The 16,721-nt window shown below is 45.8% G+C and overlaps 1 protein-coding gene across 1 annotated transcript in view; it reads right to left on the reverse strand.

The window, feature by feature from the left end:
- The window catches only part of TRPM8 (transient receptor potential cation channel subfamily M member 8), a 74,273-nt gene that overhangs the window by 33,935 nt on the left and 23,617 nt on the right, over window positions 1–16,721 (reverse strand). The window contains exons 9-14 of the mRNA XM_055300024.1: window positions 12,129–12,231; window positions 10,896–11,014; window positions 6,844–7,134; window positions 5,074–5,169; window positions 4,105–4,234; window positions 2,405–2,550 (exon numbers count right to left, since the gene is read on the reverse strand). Of these exons, the coding sequence (XP_055155999.1) occupies window positions 2,405–2,550; window positions 4,105–4,234; window positions 5,074–5,169; window positions 6,844–7,134; window positions 10,896–11,014; window positions 12,129–12,231 (885 nt within the window). The remainder of the gene's footprint in view (window positions 1–2,404; window positions 2,551–4,104; window positions 4,235–5,073; window positions 5,170–6,843; window positions 7,135–10,895; window positions 11,015–12,128; window positions 12,232–16,721) is intronic.

Raw genomic sequence — 16,721 nt, forward strand, 5'->3', positions numbered from 1 at the left:
GAAAACCCAGGTTGCCTCTGAGAGCCGCACTTCATGTCAACACGAACGGGTGAGCATAGACTGGTCCACATCAAAGGAGGACACTCCACCTCGCAGAAGCCACTTCTCCCGGGGAGCCTGCTGGGCTCTGCGAAGGCTGCTGCGGCCAGGCGTATGCTTGGCCCACGAGAGGCAGCCCCCACAAAGGACAAGCTGCATGTGGTGGGTAAATGCAGCTTGCTTGCCACACCAGGGTGGGTTCCATGCGGTCCCCAGAAGTCCCCACGGGGTGGAGCCCCGTTGAGCACAGTGGTAACTTGCTTCTTAGCACAACCGTGTCTACTTCCTTCCCTGGCCCCTGGCCCCAGCACCTGCATGCCCTTCCCAGGCTCACCTCTGGAACACACCATCTGCATTTAAATCCTTGCTTTCTAATTCTTCCCACTCATTTCACCTCCTTTCCCTTATAATCCCTTTCACTATTTCTTATAGTCCACCTATGAGTGAGACCATATGGTGATTGTCCTCCGATTGACTTATTTTACAGAGGGAGACAAACCATGAGAGACTCCTAACTCTGGGAAACACGCAAAGGGTTGCAGAAGGGGAGGTAGGTGAGGACATGGGGTAACTGGGTGACAGGCACTGAGAAGGGCACTTGATGGGGTGAGCACTGGGTGTTATACTATATGTTATGTTAGCAAATTGAATTAAATTTTAAAAAATGTAAAAATGGGGATGCCTGGGTGGCTCAGTGGTTGAGCATCTGCCTTTGGCTCGGGTCGTGATCCAGGGGTCCTGAGATCGAGTCCCATATCGGGCTTCCCACAGGGAGCTTGCTTCTCTCTCTGCCCATCTCTCTCTCTCTCTCTCTCTCTCTCTCTCTCTCTGTCTGTCTCTCTGTCTCTGTCTCTCATGGACGAATAAATAAAATCTTTTTTAAAAATGTTAAATAAATAAATAAATAAATAAATAAATAAATATCCTTGCTTTGAGGCCTGCTTCTCAGGGAGCCAACAAAGAAGGTAACATCCAGCCCTCCTCACGCTTATAATCCCGCCGAGGTGACAAGTACATTGAGTGGCATCACTAGGCCCCCAGTCATAGAAAGTTCTCCCCTAGCTCAGGTTCCACGGCCACCAGCAAGAGCTGACCCCAGGCAGCAGCCGGCACACAGGAAGCCAGCTCCCTGGTCCTGCGTGTCTGGCAGGGAGAGTTCTCATGCATATTAATGAATTGGCATCAGCCTGAAAACCCTTGGGACCCGTACATTTGGGCAAGAGCAAGAGTCAGCCTCCCCCAGGCCCTAAGCTCTGTGGCACCAGCAAGATGAGGCTCAGGGCCAGAGGAGGTATGAGCAGAGTGGGGTCCGTCTTGGCCTCCAGCTCAGCCTCCTGGGCACCCCTGACCCCAATGCCAGCCTCCCTCCAGTGCATTATGGTGCAGAGGCTAAAACAGCAAAAGCAAGACTCTTTCTTTGTGTGTCCCTTCTCACTGATGACTGTTGCCGTGTAGCCTAACATAGCTGTGGTAGCGAATGGATATTTTTTTTTCCACAAACGTTTTGCTAATTTTGCTAAAATATTGGCTGCCTGGTGTAAGGGAAAGCCCACAAGATGGCCAATCGACATGGAATCAAATCTTGGCTCTCAATTCCTAGCAGTGCAACCTGAAGATTGTTCCAGAACCTCTCTGAGCAGCTAAGTCCTTATCAGTAAAACGGGATGACCTCCTCCTCCACATGCGCTGTGAGGATGAAACGTGATCGCCCACATCGTGGGTGTGACAGATAAGTGTCAGTCCCCCGACCTCTCCCTACCCCCCCAACTCTGCACCCAGACCCCTCCAACTGGGATTACGAGTAGAAAAATCTCCCCTCTGCAAGCTAAGACACCGAATGCAAACTGCCATTAGTTTAACTCAGTGCAGAGAACCTCCGGGCTGGCTTTACCCATTTCATACCCATTTCCTCTACTGCTGTCAGTGCCCACGATAATGACAATGACACGCTCTGGAGTCCAGGGCTGGCGTCTCTCACATGCCATCCCACGAACCCCTCCTTTACAGACGAGGGAACTAAGGCTCTCTTGCGTGCTTTGGCCCATCACCACACACAGTTAGGGCTACAGGGCACTGAGACCCACAGCTGGGATCCAGAGACCCAGCCCATAATTACGGTGCAGTACTGGGTGCTTTGTGGAAACTCCAAGAATCTTCTTTCTCCTGCACCTGCTCTTGACACAGGGGTCTCTAACAACGCCCATGTGCTGCCATCTCCTGGACTGTCCCTCAATTTTCCCTGCTAGGGCTTTTCTATCAGAGGAGAAGGCTTGCTTTGAATGCTCTCTCGTTCCGTGCCGTGAACAGCATCTGATGGGCAAGGCCCATTTCTGCACGTGACGTTGAGCGAGTCCACGCTGCGCACCTGGACCCCGGGCTGGGCGATGAAGTGCTGGTCCGTGGCCTCCACCGCCAGCTCCAAGCAGTTGCTCCCGCCCCAGGCTTCGCAGGAGTACACCAGCAGCTGCTCGGCCAGGTCCTCGTCGCTGCTGTAGCACTCCGTGAACAGCTCTGCGGTGACATTATCATCAGAGAGAGGGACGCCAGGGGAGGCAGGGGGGGCAAATACACAAAACTGGCCTGCCCCGCGCCCCTCAACCAAGCCCTGACTTCGGGAAAAGCCTGGTTTCTAAGAGGCATAGAGACCGCCAGCACCCTGTAACCCTTCGCTGAACAAAGGGGCTCTGGAGGCACACCACGCCCAACACAGCTCCTGATGGTAGCAGGTGTCCATAAAGGCCCACTGAATTGAGCTGCATGGGACCCTGGGAGCCCCCCTCTTTGGTGGGGCTCAACCCTGGGGAGGCATGCAGACCCTCTGCTTCCTCTCTCAGAGCAGCTCTACCTCCATTCATTTATATTCTCTGTGTTCCTGGAGGGGGACTCTTTGCCAATAAGGCACCATGCAAAAAAAAAAAAAAAACGTGTAAGAGACACCGACCTATGGCATTAAAGATGTGCTTACATCCTGAGACCTAATGATAGAAATTGGAGTATAAAGCCTCAGAGGAAATTTTTTAAAAGTCAAAATACTGGGATCAATTTTTGAAGTCAATCAGAAATTAACAAAATATCTTTGAAACTTTAATATGGCAAAAGAAATCATTGGATGCCCGTTTTGCCAATGCAGAGAAGCCAACCGCATGAGCATTGTTTTTATTACGTAAGACAATGATGGACCAGCGTGCATGCATTTTGCAACGTGCCCTGTTACAAACCGAAAACTCTCCCAAGCAAAATAAAAAGGAAAAACTGGAGCAGGCCCAAACTCTCTGTTGTTGGGAGGCAATTGCTCTGGGTTTCTCATGCTCCTGCACGGTCCAGACCTTTTGAGCAAAAAGCACCGACAAGCTTTGTTCAAGGATGACTGAACAGCAAACATAAGACAGACATTCCAGAAGGGTAATGCTTAGCAATGCCTCTCCCCCATTGCATTCCAGGTAATGAGCAACCGCATTCCGAAGGGGGCATGGGCAGGTCATCTGCAGCCCCTATAGATGCCCCTAATCTCCTAAACTTTGGGGGAGCTGCAGGGGCAGGAACAGCTGCTCTTAGTTATGTCACTCCAAGGGAATGAAGGCACGGGGAACCAACCCAAGATGCTGCTCTGGCTGCTGCCTCGGTCATCAGTAATAAGCCATCCGTGTCCCTGACCCAGGGGCTCAGGGCCTTCTCTATATGAAAAGGACAGGCTAACTTGATAACTTGCAAGTCAGGTAAAAATCTCAGATCTGTCGCAGTTTCTCAATAGCATCCAAAAACCCTCTTCCCCTGCCCCTAGACCGTGGTACAGAGTTTCTTAGACTAGCCTGGGGATGGCCCTAGCAGTTCCAAGATGAGACAGCCCACATTTTCCTGCATCCATTCTGGGAAACATCAGGAAGGGCCAGGGCCAACGGGCCTGTGGCTTCTGCTACAGCATACACACGTCTGAACATGCAGTCTGCAGCCCCTAGATCAGGCCAGAAAGGGGAGCCTGGACATGCCACTGATCTCTGCCATCTGGCCTGTGATTGGCACAGGCTCGTGTGCACCCACCGTGCTGTCCCATTCCTGGAGACTCACCAACTGCACGGGTCTCATACTCATTTGCCAGCTCCTCGGACTCCCCTGCAGCATTGATGTCATTCTTCACCTTGGCCAGAGTCTTCAGAAGCTTGCTGGCTCCCAGGGCTGCCAACGTGCAGCCCCTGGTCTTTTAGAGGGGTGGATAATGTTCGTTAATTCATAATCCCTTGGAGTGGTCAAGTGAACATTAATGTCAGACAAGGACAAATTCATGGCAAAAGCAGGAAGTGATAAAATCTGAATCGTTCATAACGATACAGAGTGAAACTTTGCAATGTACACTGAACAGTCTTGACTCTGAAGATGCTCACAGTCTTTAATGTGAAATTAGCATATAAAAAGAAAATATCAAGACAAATGCCACAAGAAACTGACTGTGTGAGGCCTGACTGCCCAGCACCACACTGCAGCAGCTCAAAGAGGAGAAGCGTGGATAGGACATGGGAGAGCTGAAAATGTAGGCAATAAGACTGTGCGTATGAACTCTATACTCAATATCCAACTTTACGTTCTAAAAATGGAGAAGGTAGCTTCTCCACAACTGAACATAAACTGTTACGTGCTAAATCACAAGGAAAAATCTCAGTAAGTTCCCCAAAGCAGAATTTATATATAAATCCTGCTTCCTACCTCTAATGCAATAAAGCTAGACATTAATTTTTTTTAATTAAACTTAAAAACTGCATCCACTCGGAAAACAATCCCACACCTACACACACCTGAGAAGCAAGTGCCTTCTGGGTTGCCCTCCAAGTGCGGCTAGGTAGCTTCTAGGGGCCTTCTAGGGGCCTCCCCTCCCAATCACACCTCTGCTGACATGGAAACAGAGGCACAACCATATTCACCTGACATGAGACATTCCATTTCATTGATGATGTCTTAGATCAGGCATGTGAGTTTTGAGGTCACAAAAAACACAAGAAAGCATGTATTTGGGGTAAATCTGGCACAGGCCTAGACACTGACCTGCTCCCAAATGACCTTGGAGAGTTCCTTCTTGTTCTGAAGAATGGCCCAGATGAAGAGTGCTTGCAGCGGGTGCCGAGTGATAGGAGACACATCCTGGGAGGAGTTAGAGCGTGTGGTCAGCATGTGAATGGAACATTCCTTTAGTAGATGCACTGGCATAAGAGTAAAATGGTATCAGGATGCCCCAGGGGAGCATCCCATGAGTAGAGGGCTCTGTTACCTACAGCAACAACTTGCTGATAACACACCATTTTCATTGGTTCCTTCTTTTCCAAAACCTCTGTTAGTACCTCTGTTAGTATATGAATCCATTCCAACAGCACAGTGATGTGATTTTCATCACTGCAACTCACCAGGTAGGATTATTTGATACAAAATCACTCACCTGTCATAAAAGATGATATATGACTAGGTAGGAAGGAGCAAAGGATAGCAACATGTGCCAACAGCCTAAACAATTTCTAGCAGGTTAAAGAATTCCTCTCATCACATAAATCTGTTTCTCTTCTAGAAAAGTCACTCAAGCTCAATTCTAACTTTCCTATAGTTTAAGTTCAATTATTACAACCTGAAACCTTGCTTCTTTCTTAGGACCATTATTCAAACTTTCAATTCATAATTCACTTGCCAACTCCTATTCAGAATTCCCTGTCTTCCAATGGAAGTTTTTCAGATAGAAAACATTGAAACACCTCTATTCGTTTTAAACTTCCATATGGGTTTTACCAGGATCCAAAATGCTTCACGTAGAATTATGGATACTGCAAAGAGCCTTAACATAAATAGCGTCAAATAGAAGCTCGTTAAACACTTCCAATTCCTTCAAATACCTAGCTCATTTAGATTTTTGCAATGCACACCCATACACCTTTAGATTTTTTGCAATGCACACACATACACCTATTAAAATCCTAGAATTACAGGAGATAATGACCTTGTTTGAGTTTTCACAGGAGCAACCAAGAATTTGAGACAAGTAGTCAATTTGAGGGGTGACCCCAGCGAAACCCACAGGGAGAGTGAGGAAATAAGATCGGAAAAGAAAGAACCAATGAAAATGGTGTGTTATTAACAAGTTGTCACTGTAGGTAACTGGAGATTCACTACCACTAGGGAATTCTGGAAACCAGTGTAGAATACATGCCTCAGCATTAGCTCCTCCAAGTGGGGAGGGAGCTGGGGTATTTATACACCAACTGCTGGCAGTCACAGGGCTGTACCCAGAGCAAACCTTCAGCAAAGAGCTGCAGGTGTGGGCTCGCAAACCGGGCCTGCATGTGGTTGAAACACGAAGGCCTGAGAGAATTCAGGTGGTACCTCTACAGGAGCCTGTGCATGGGAACCTGGGTTATCCATTTGGAAATACTCACTGCCCCTTTTATCTACAAAGGGAAACCTGGCAGTCCTTTACCCGGGCAATCAATCACACCTGAAAGGCTGAGACACAAACAGGGAGCCATTCATTTGTCCCACTTCCTTGTTAGATGCCTTCAGAAAGTGTGTGTGCCCCCATGGAGCTTTGCAATTAAGAAAAATTGTGACAATAATTTGAAGTATAGCACAGAGCTTAGAGCAAGATGTCAGACAACTCACCCAGCAGACTCATTATCTTACTGTATCTCATTACGCTACAGTAAAGGCAGTAGCAAAAGTGAACGATGCCAACATGCTAGCTACTTTATTGCATTTAAAGAAGTGGGAACGATGGAAGTCAAGATATTTTTTTTGCAGGAAGACTCAAAAGCAGACCACTGCCCCGGTACATACGTGAAGTTCTACATCTATGTCGTCCCTGCTATTTCTGTCTTCCTTTCGGAAGCCTCTCCGGAAGTTGGCCACCAGTTTCCAGACGAATGTGAGGAGGGCATCGTTATAGGAATTCTTGGCAATCTGCAGGTTCCGGTAGACAAGGGTGCTGAAGTGGTTGGAGAAGAGTTCAGTGAGGACGTCATTGGTGAGAAACTTGCGCAGGTTCAACCCATTCTCCAGGAAGAGGCGGACAAACTTAGGTCTGTCCTTTATGAGAGCTGTAAACATGACTTCTTGCAGATCAGCAGACTATGGAGAAAGCAGAGAGGGGACTCAGACCCCACAGCCAACAAAAGAAACACAACATGTTCTCTTTCTCCTTTACGTCATATTCCCAGCCACAAAGTAAGAGTGACCTCAACATCTCTTTTAATCCTGTTTTGGGAATAAATTTAGTCTTTTCAGCTCTAACGCCACTTTAGATCATAGTTCAAACAGACAGGGAGGTGGCAAGGTGGAAACTTTGAAGTCAGCCAGGTGTGGGCTTGGAGGTGACCTGGCCTCTTGCTATCGCAGAAGAGAGATAATTACATGGGGAGAACATCGGTCAGGAATTTATCCCGGCGCGCAGCATGCCAGAAGCACCCAGGGGCAGTGTAGCTCGCACCATCTCTCTGAAGTCTACAGTAGACGCTGTGAACCGACCACCGGCCTGTCTTCACTCCACACCCTGGGAGCTGCCCTTCGAGCCACACACCACCAGGCGAAGGGCCGGTCGTGTTACATCGCAGGAAGTCACTGGGACACTTGACAATGACACCCGGGTCTTATTTAACTTTACCTCCACTTTCTGGGCTTCCTGATAAACCTGTCCCATAGGAGCTTACTGAGAATCTTATTAAAGATGATTAATGTTTACCTCAGACACAAACCAGTGGGCATCAGGCCACATCAGCTTTCAGCTATGTTCCGCTTGTCCTCCAGATCATTGTTCACAGTTCCATTCAGTTGCCAACATTACCACTTAGAGGGTTCATAAAGATCTACACATTTCCAGCATTAAAATCCAGATTTAGAAGGGGAAACCAGAAACTGACAATACAGAGAATCACCAGCTGGAGTCAAGGGACTGGGAATCTCTAGTCCCCAAAGCCCCTGCCCTGCCCCAACTCCTCGTTCTGTCCACATGGCCACTTCACTCACAATGTGTGCCTGACCCCCGCTTCCGGTGAATATCCTCTGCCAAGGGCAGCATTAACTGTTTCTGCTTCTGCCTCATGCTGGACTCCTGGGGATCACACATTGCCTAGAGAGGGACCTGGCAAGTGTCCCGTAGGTCTCCAAGCTGTGACTCTACCCTCCTAAATCATCTGCCTTTCCTTGTTCACACACTTGATAGGGCGATGGTCCCCACACTTCGATCAGGGTCATCAGGAGGGCTTATTAAAACACAGGTTGCCAGAGACCGTCTTAGAATTTCTGCTTTAGCAGGTTGAGGTAAGGTCTGACAATTTGTGCTGCTAACAAGCTCCCGGGTTACGCCCCTGCTGCCACCGGTCGGAGGACCACACTTTGAGAACCGCTGGCATACAGAGAAAGAGAAAACTTTGCAGTCAACACATCTTTGTTTCCAAGTCCTCGTTCTACCATTACCTACATGTGTGACCTAGAACAAGGCTGTGTCTCCCAGCCTCAGTTTGCTCTTCTGTAAAATAGGTGCTTGCCGGGTGAAATGAGCTGACACAGGCCAAGTTCTTTTCAGAGATTTGAGGTCAGAGAAGGCCCTCAAAACAATATCAGTAACTCCAGATCCTGTGGTACCTTGGAACCCTGGATTATCAACTGGAAAAACGAGACCATCCCTGCTGTGGGTTGGTGTGGATGACAAATAAAATAACACCGTGGAACTGCTTTGTGCTGTATAAAAGGTGACACAGATATTGTCATCATTCCAAAAGCTTTTACTTATTTTGAAATGCACACTTATACAGGGTTCGATACGTGCCAATGTTCTAAGTGCTTCAGAAACACCATCTGATTTAACCATCATCACAATCCAATGACGTAGGTACCGCTCTGATTCTATGATCATCACCTCCATTGTCAGGTGAGCCTGGTGTGCAGGTAAATGTTTAACAACCACATCTCTGAGAGAAAATAATAAGCTCTGATTTGTGGTGCGTGCCAGTGCCTGTGGTGCAAAGGCTCCCACTGTGCCCAATTTTCAGCCACCAGTGTGACCTCACTGAATGCTGAATTGGGAGCAGGCATGGAGAAGCACTCCCACTGCCTAGTATTTCCAGCACAAAGATGCAACAGGCCAAAACAACTTCCAGAGCACCGATAATAGCAAATGTGGTAAAATAATTAGAAAGTGATGAGTTTTGATTATGTATTGCCTTTATTTTTAATAAAAAATTTAATTCTGGGGGATCCCTGGGTGGCTCAGCGGTTTAGCTCCTGCCTTTGGCCTAGCGCGTGATCCTGGAGTCCAGGGATCAAGTCCCACATCAGGCTCCCTGCATGAAGCCTGCTTCTGTTTCTGCCATTCTCTCTCTCTCTCTCTCTCTCTCTCTCTCATAAATAAATAAAATATTTTTAAAAATTTAATTCTGAAGGTATATAATTTAATTCCAAATAATAACTGTATTAACAACAGACTTCAAAATGTCTGAAATCTTAGCAGTCAACCCTTGCAAGCCAGCATGAGCTGACTCCAACACACCACCTATGGAGAAACTGAGGCACAGAGCGGTTAAGTGACTCGTGGAGGCTAAGTCATGCAGATGGGCTGGCTCTAGGGTCCATTCTCTTAACCGTTATGCCTTTCACCCTGAACTATCTTTAGCAGAGTTAATAAAATTAAATGTACCTTTCAATATATGCCTAAGTTTATGTTTATTTCCACCATCTGACCTTACTTAAATAGAACATTTCACACACAGGGATTAATTTATGAATCAATTAACTAGATCTCCTTATAATTCTACCTACTTTCAACTTCCTAAAGCCTTGCAGCGTGCAATAGGGTTCACCCTACTGCAAAGACCAAACACAAGATAATGTTTGCTAAGGGAATAAATAATTTAAAAGCCCATAAGCCGTTACTTTATTTGCATTACATTATTAAAATTGATAATGTATTAATATAAATCAAGTCTTCATCTGATTTTACAACAATGAGCCTAGAAGTGTTTTCTGAACCTGACAACACAGGATGAATGTCATGAGATACACGAGCCTTCTGATCTACACGAACTCTCATAAAACTAAATAGATTTTCACTGCCCACTTATGACTTAGATTGATCCAAAAGAGCAGAAAACAAAGCAGCACACAGCCTCGCAGATCCAAGAATGATGGGCTGTAATTGTTCCTCTGAACAAAGCTCCTAGAACTATTTAACGTGAGCTGTACACAAGAGGACACTGCTAAAGTAGGCAGTCCTACAGCTCTTCTGAGAAGAATCAGCCTACTGGAAAAAAATTACAGTTTTTATCAGACATACAACTTCCGTATTCAAGATGTTTGTTTGGCCAAGAATCCAGAGTCTCTGTCTAACTCTAAGACATTCATTGTGTGTCTTCAATCGAGTTGTTCTATTTTTCCCTTATGCATCTCACGGCTGACAACCCTCTTATCAGACCTTAGCTGGGCAGAGGCGGCAGGGTGCAAAAAATGAGCAGTGCTGTCTTGATTTGTAGTCAGGCTACTTCTGATAAACCCCTTTTAGCCATCTTGCACAGACTATCTCCATACATCGCCCCATCTGCTCCCAGGAGGGGGTCTGCACCTCTGCACCCAGATGGAGAAGCACCTCTCAGGTTGTGACTGCAGGCTGGAAACTTTGGCTGGCACTAGTGGATTGATATGTTCTTGCATGAGTGCTTTTGTTTTTATTATCTCTTAACAACAAACCTACTAAGTCCATGTGATCGTCCTACACTATGGATAAGGAAAGTGACAGCTGACACCAGAGGGGACAGTCCTCTACAAGATCCGATATTGAAGATCTCGCAATAAGTGGACCAGACCTGACACTGGACTAGCCCAGGAGAGCTTCTTTTTACCTCCCATCGGCGGTCGTTGGTGAATATCTCCTCATTGGCTAGGTCCAGCTGGTTCCATTCCAGCAGAAGCTTCAGCTGCCCATTCCAGTTATCCTTATCTTGTTCATTGGTGCTAAAGGCTGTAGGAGGACAGGGGGTGGAAAAATCAACTCACTAGAAAAAAGAAAGTCAGAACCATTCCACAGCCAATTATCAGAGCCTTTTATAAAGTAGATTCTAAGCACGTTCTCTTAGAATCTGACACTCAGAGCAGTCATTTCGCCTGTTCTTATGCATCTTCATTTTAGTCACTCTTGTCCATATTCTGTATGTCCTAGAAGTATATAATGAGGATCAATTCAAACCATAATATCTTTCCATTTCATATCCTAACAGATAATTATGCTATATTGATATTTTCCATAGGTTCAGATTCCATGAATATTATATTTCAAGGACCATATCTGACTTATACTATATCTAAATCTACAAAATAATGAGCCATATTATAACAATGTCTAATGTCTTTTCCAGAGCTAATGTATTCTGCATTCACAAATCTCTACAAATATAATCCCATTTTAATAAATACGCTTACAACCAAATTTCTGGCAAACATAATACGAATAATTTTAATAAATAGTTAATGCTTAAATCACCCTTCCTAGGTACCTCACCCTACTCTCTCTGCATACCTTACATATATTAATCAGGTGGCTCAACTCTACATGGTCTTTGCCAAGGATCAATTTACTCCAGGTAACATCCACCTTGATGGAATTCTAAGACAGCAAAGATCACAGGTGAGAATTTTAAAACAGGTTCATTCATAAGCTTCAGGAGATTTGTAGATTCCTGAAACTGAATGCAAAATTATTTACATGTACAAAGTACATGTGCATGTGTGTACATATATATGCAGAACCCTAGGACAGAGCCCAAAGCTTTCACCACCTCCTGAGACTCAGCTGAAAAATTTAAACGATTGTTACAGACAGCTCTTTGGAGAGTGCTGGGATCGTATTTGGTCAGTACCTTAATGACATAAAAATTCTTATTCTATTAAATACATCCAACCAAGAAGATTTAACTCAGCAGGTCAATAGTAGTTACTCTAGCTTCCAATCTATGATAGCCAAAATTAAGTACAAGATTATATTTCCATAAAGCTGTTTTAAGAAATACATGCAGGCCATTAGAAGCCACAGAAAGCAACACAAAGCCCAAACTTCTAGAGGAGCTATTTTTACTCACCTTTGTACAAAGCATAAGAAATAGCATTGCTCACAATTTCATCTCCAGCTTCTTCCATTTTAATAACTGTTAATAGGTGAGAACTTTCGAGAATTTCTTTGAGCTGGCAAGATTTAAAGAGCACAGTTGTCAGGCAACTGATTTCAGTCATAAGGAGCATAAACGTCTCTCTTTTGGTAAAGAATCTTTTATTCCATTCTTTCTTGAAGACCTCTACGGGGTGTTCCAGAGCCCCTTCCCTCACCTACGGCACCTGTCCCCTTAGCACCTGACCTCTGAGTTGAAATAATGAGTCCTTAGCTACAATGAGAACAAAGTACTGGTTGTACGAGGATGACACAAGTGAAAAAGTTCCTATTGAAGAGCTGAGACTCAGGGACTGGGGGTGAATGCGAGTGTGTGTGTGCATGTGTGTGTGAGTGAGCATGCGTGAGTGTGTGCATGGGTGTTTATGAGTGTGTGGGCATATATGAGTGTGGACATGTGTGAGTGAGTGTGTGTGAGTGAGCATGCGTGAGTGTGTGCATGGGTGTTTATGAGTGTGTGGGCATATATGAGTGTGGACATGTGTGAGTGAGTGTGTGCAGGTGTGAGTGAGCATTGTGAGTGTGGGTAAATGTATGTGAGTGTGTGAGTGGGCTGTGTGGGTGTGTATGAGTGTGCATGGGTATGTGAGTGTGTGCAGGTTGTGAGTATGCATGTGCATGACTGTGTGAGTGTGCATGTGCATGCACCCATGTCATCAGGCTTGGCACATGGTAGGCAATTGTTGAATGAGCGAACAAAAGTGAAAAGAGGAAGAGAAAGTCATAGAAACCACCCAGTGTGGTCATCAGGGCTTAACCTGTGGGAAGGAAAAGTACAATATGAACAACAGCCAAGAGGACTTGATTGGATAAAGAGAAAAGGAATTTGCTATTATCCTTCATGATTTTTCTGTAATAATTTTAAAACCCGATCTCAAGGCACCTGGGTGGCTCAGTCAGTTAAGTGACTGCCTTCAGCTCAGATTGTGATCTCGGGGTCCTGGGATCAAGCCACACATTGGGCTCCCTACTCAGCAAGGAGTCTGCTTTTTCCCTTTCCTGCTGCCCCTCCCCCACACTCGTGCTTGCTCGCTCTCTTGCTCTCTCTCTCTATCTCAAATAACTAAATAAAATCTTTCAAAAATAAATAAATGAATAAAACCCAATCCCAAGGCTTCCAGGGTCATTGAGCTTGGCCAGAGCTCAACAAGGTAGAGCGCCTGTAGAAGAGGAAGCCAGCCTGGTTTTGGTTTACTGGGCTCCAGGTTGGAGACAGGGGCCCAGCAACATTTGGAAATGAGGATCTGGAACTGCAGAGTCTCGCCTGGCCTTGGATTTGGACGTTAGGAGTGACGGTTTGGGCTGCAGTCTCCTGGGAAGGCAGTACTGGAGGCCTTAGTTCAGAGCATGCAGTGATTGGGGGTGACCAGGAAATATAGGAAAACCACAGGGACACACACACTGTAGGCAATGGGAGGGTGAGCGTGAAGGATGGGGTCCTGTCTCCAAGTGGGCAGTCCTAGCCCAGGCAAGAGGAAGGGAGTGCAACTAGAAATGACAGGGGGAAGGGGTCCAGGTCCCAAGATTCCAGGCACACGTGGGGGCGGGTAGCACTGAGGGGCTGAGACATCTTTCCCTTCCAAACAAAAAGGAAAAAGGAGAAGGTGAATATGGGTACAGAGCACACTGATGGGGCCCAGGGACACCTTTGGGGAATCCTACATGGTCTCCCTCCTTGACACCTCCTTCTTGCCTCCTCTAGCCCTGCCCCCTGCCACTGCAGCCAGTGTGAGCTTCCCTGAACACAACTCACCACATGCTCACCCTGATTCAACCTTGCAGTGACTTCCTCTTCCACTTGAACATGATCCAGACCTCAAAACAGTGATCGAGAAGCTGCCTGGCCTGGCTCTTCATAAGCTCTCCAGCTTCCCCTGGGAACTCCAACCCTCACTGCCATATTCCAGGTCCTCAGGTAGGCCATGCTTGCTTTGCGCCTCAGGACATTTGCACATGCTATCCTCATCATTACAATCCCAGTCTTCACCCCCACTGACTACCGCCCTTCAGATCACAGCTCTCACCTCCTCTGAGAAGTCTCCTGAGAGACCTTTCTTACCAGGCCAGGCTCCCTTGGCTCATACCCTTCCAAATCCATGTTACCTTTCTTTAGCACACTCATTTCAGTTTGAAATTATACAACGCTATGTATCATAATCACTCAACACAAACTTTATTCCAATTTCTGTTTTCTCTTATGGGGACAAGGACTCTTCCCATTGTGTACACTGCTCTTTCTGAAATGCTTATTCCAGAACCTGACATATGGTATATGCTCAATAAATATCAAATGAATAAATGAGTAGATGAAAGAGTTTGAAATAAATGAATGGTATCTAGGCGGACTGATGGATTGGGATACTATGAAGGGGTAAGTTCTCCAGAAGGTGACGAGCAGGCAGAAGAGAACAATTCTGGTTGAACTGGTAGAAAAAGAAAGCATGATCCCAGTGGAGATATATTGAGTTCCCTGGAAAGGTCAGGAAACCATGAGTTCAGATTTGGGGGCTGGTCATCCACAAGATCAGTGAGGTCACCTCTAATTAGCCTGGAGGGTTGTTCAGTTAATATCTGACTGGATGTATACATTCATTAATTAACAATTCCACTCTTGAGCTTGGTCTTTTGGGAAATCTGTACTGATTGCAAAACTTCATATAAGTGCATAATTAAAATGCCAGACCAATTTTTATTATTGATGGATGTCTTCTGACCTGATTATAATTATGAAGGATTATTAGCATATTAGATATGAATATGAATGAGGTATGAATTCCAGGAAGGATAAGTGAGATGTGTCTGATTTTTAGCCTGTTTCAGATTTCCTGTAACAGTTTTCTGAAAGCAGAAATCAAATTCCCTCACTGAGGGTGGAGGACTCATTGGATGGCCTCTGTTCTTTGGACATGACCTGGCTCAGACTCTGCAAGCCAACTTGCATGAGGAGTAAAGGGAAAGCCACGGACGAGGATCCAGGGCCATCTTTGGTGGGTAAGCTAAGAGTTGCCTATTCCTTCCTCTGTGGGTATCCTTGAACCAACCACTGAATTTCTTCCATGCACCCAAGAAAGCACCTTGAGTTTAGTGCTCAACAGTCAATGTCTCTGGGATTGCTCTGTTGCTGTGTTTGGAATTGACTCAGACCATTTAGGTCTCCATATGTGGAGAATGAAAAGTGTATAACCACTTTGGGAAGGGAGGACTCCTTTTCCTCACCCACATATTTCCATGCAAAGTGAGCTCCATCCAAATCAAGCCCCTTGACATTCTCCACCCCTTCACTTACTCCCATTCAGGGTCAGGGAGTGACATGTCTGGTTGATGACTCTCACTCTGCCCAGCCAGCCCTTTCCTGCTTCTCTGGATCTACTCCTTGCAGAGTACTAGTGTTCTGCTCTGCCATGGGCCACACACTTGGCTGGGGTGGGGAGGCAGCTGCTATCCATGGCTGCCTCTGTCTAGATGGGCTCATCTGTCTCATTCTGGGGCTCAGCACAAGGAAGCCCATTACAACTGCACCCCTAAGCCACCTCTGACAATTTTGTCTTCATCATCAATGAAGCTGATAAAATTTGATCTCTGTTCACCTTGTGTCTGTCTCTCAACAGGAGTTGGCCAAGATACAAGGAAATCCCAGCATGAACTTTTATATAAAACCATCAGCTTTATATTTTTAGTAAAACCTGAAAAAATGCTATAATTCAAGTAGGAATATCATACAAGCATACGTGGGGCAGAACATCATTCAGCACCAACACTGACACTGGAAGAAGATACATCTGTGTTTTTAAATTCTAAATTTTAGGTAATAAGAATTAATTATCCAGAAAGGACTTGCTTCTTGACCACTTCAGCCATCGCATCTCACCAGGATTACCAGCTAATCATCCGTGCATCTGAAATTAAATAAGACCAGTAGGGTCCCACTGTGTGTTAATTTACCAGAGAACCCAGCAGCCTAGAAGGCTGAGTTCATTTTTCTCATAATTAACAAGGATTTGGTTTATTCAGACTTGCCTTAAACAATGGCAGAGACTACCTATGAACAAGACTATCTTCATGATACCAGGGTTTCAGTTTGCTGCATTGGATATTTTGAAATGCTTTCACAACTAAATAGTGTTAAAATGCCAGTCTAGTTAAATAATATTTCTTTTGTTTTGTTTTGTTTTATCTATTTATGATAGGCACACAGTGAGAGAGAGAGAGAGGCAGAGACATAGGCAGAGGGAGAAGCAGGCTCCATGCACCGGGAGCCCGATGTGGGATTCGATCCCGGGTCTCCAGGATCGCGCCCTGGGCCAAAGGCAGGCGCTAAACCGCTGCACCACCCAGGGATCCCAATAATATTTCTTATACTAAATTCAACCTTGAACTCTTATGACAAAATGGGTTCTATGATTAAAAATAACTCTCAGGACACCTTGGTGGTTCAGTGGTTGAACATCTGCTTCTGGCTCAGCGCATGATTCCAGAGTTCCAGGATCGAGTCCCGCATGGGGCTCCC

The sequence above is a fragment of the Nyctereutes procyonoides genome, unplaced genomic scaffold (genome assembly GCF_905146905.1).
Source record: "Nyctereutes procyonoides isolate TBG_1078 unplaced genomic scaffold, NYPRO_anot_genome, whole genome shotgun sequence".
Lineage (NCBI taxonomy): Eukaryota > Metazoa > Chordata > Mammalia > Carnivora > Canidae > Nyctereutes > Nyctereutes procyonoides.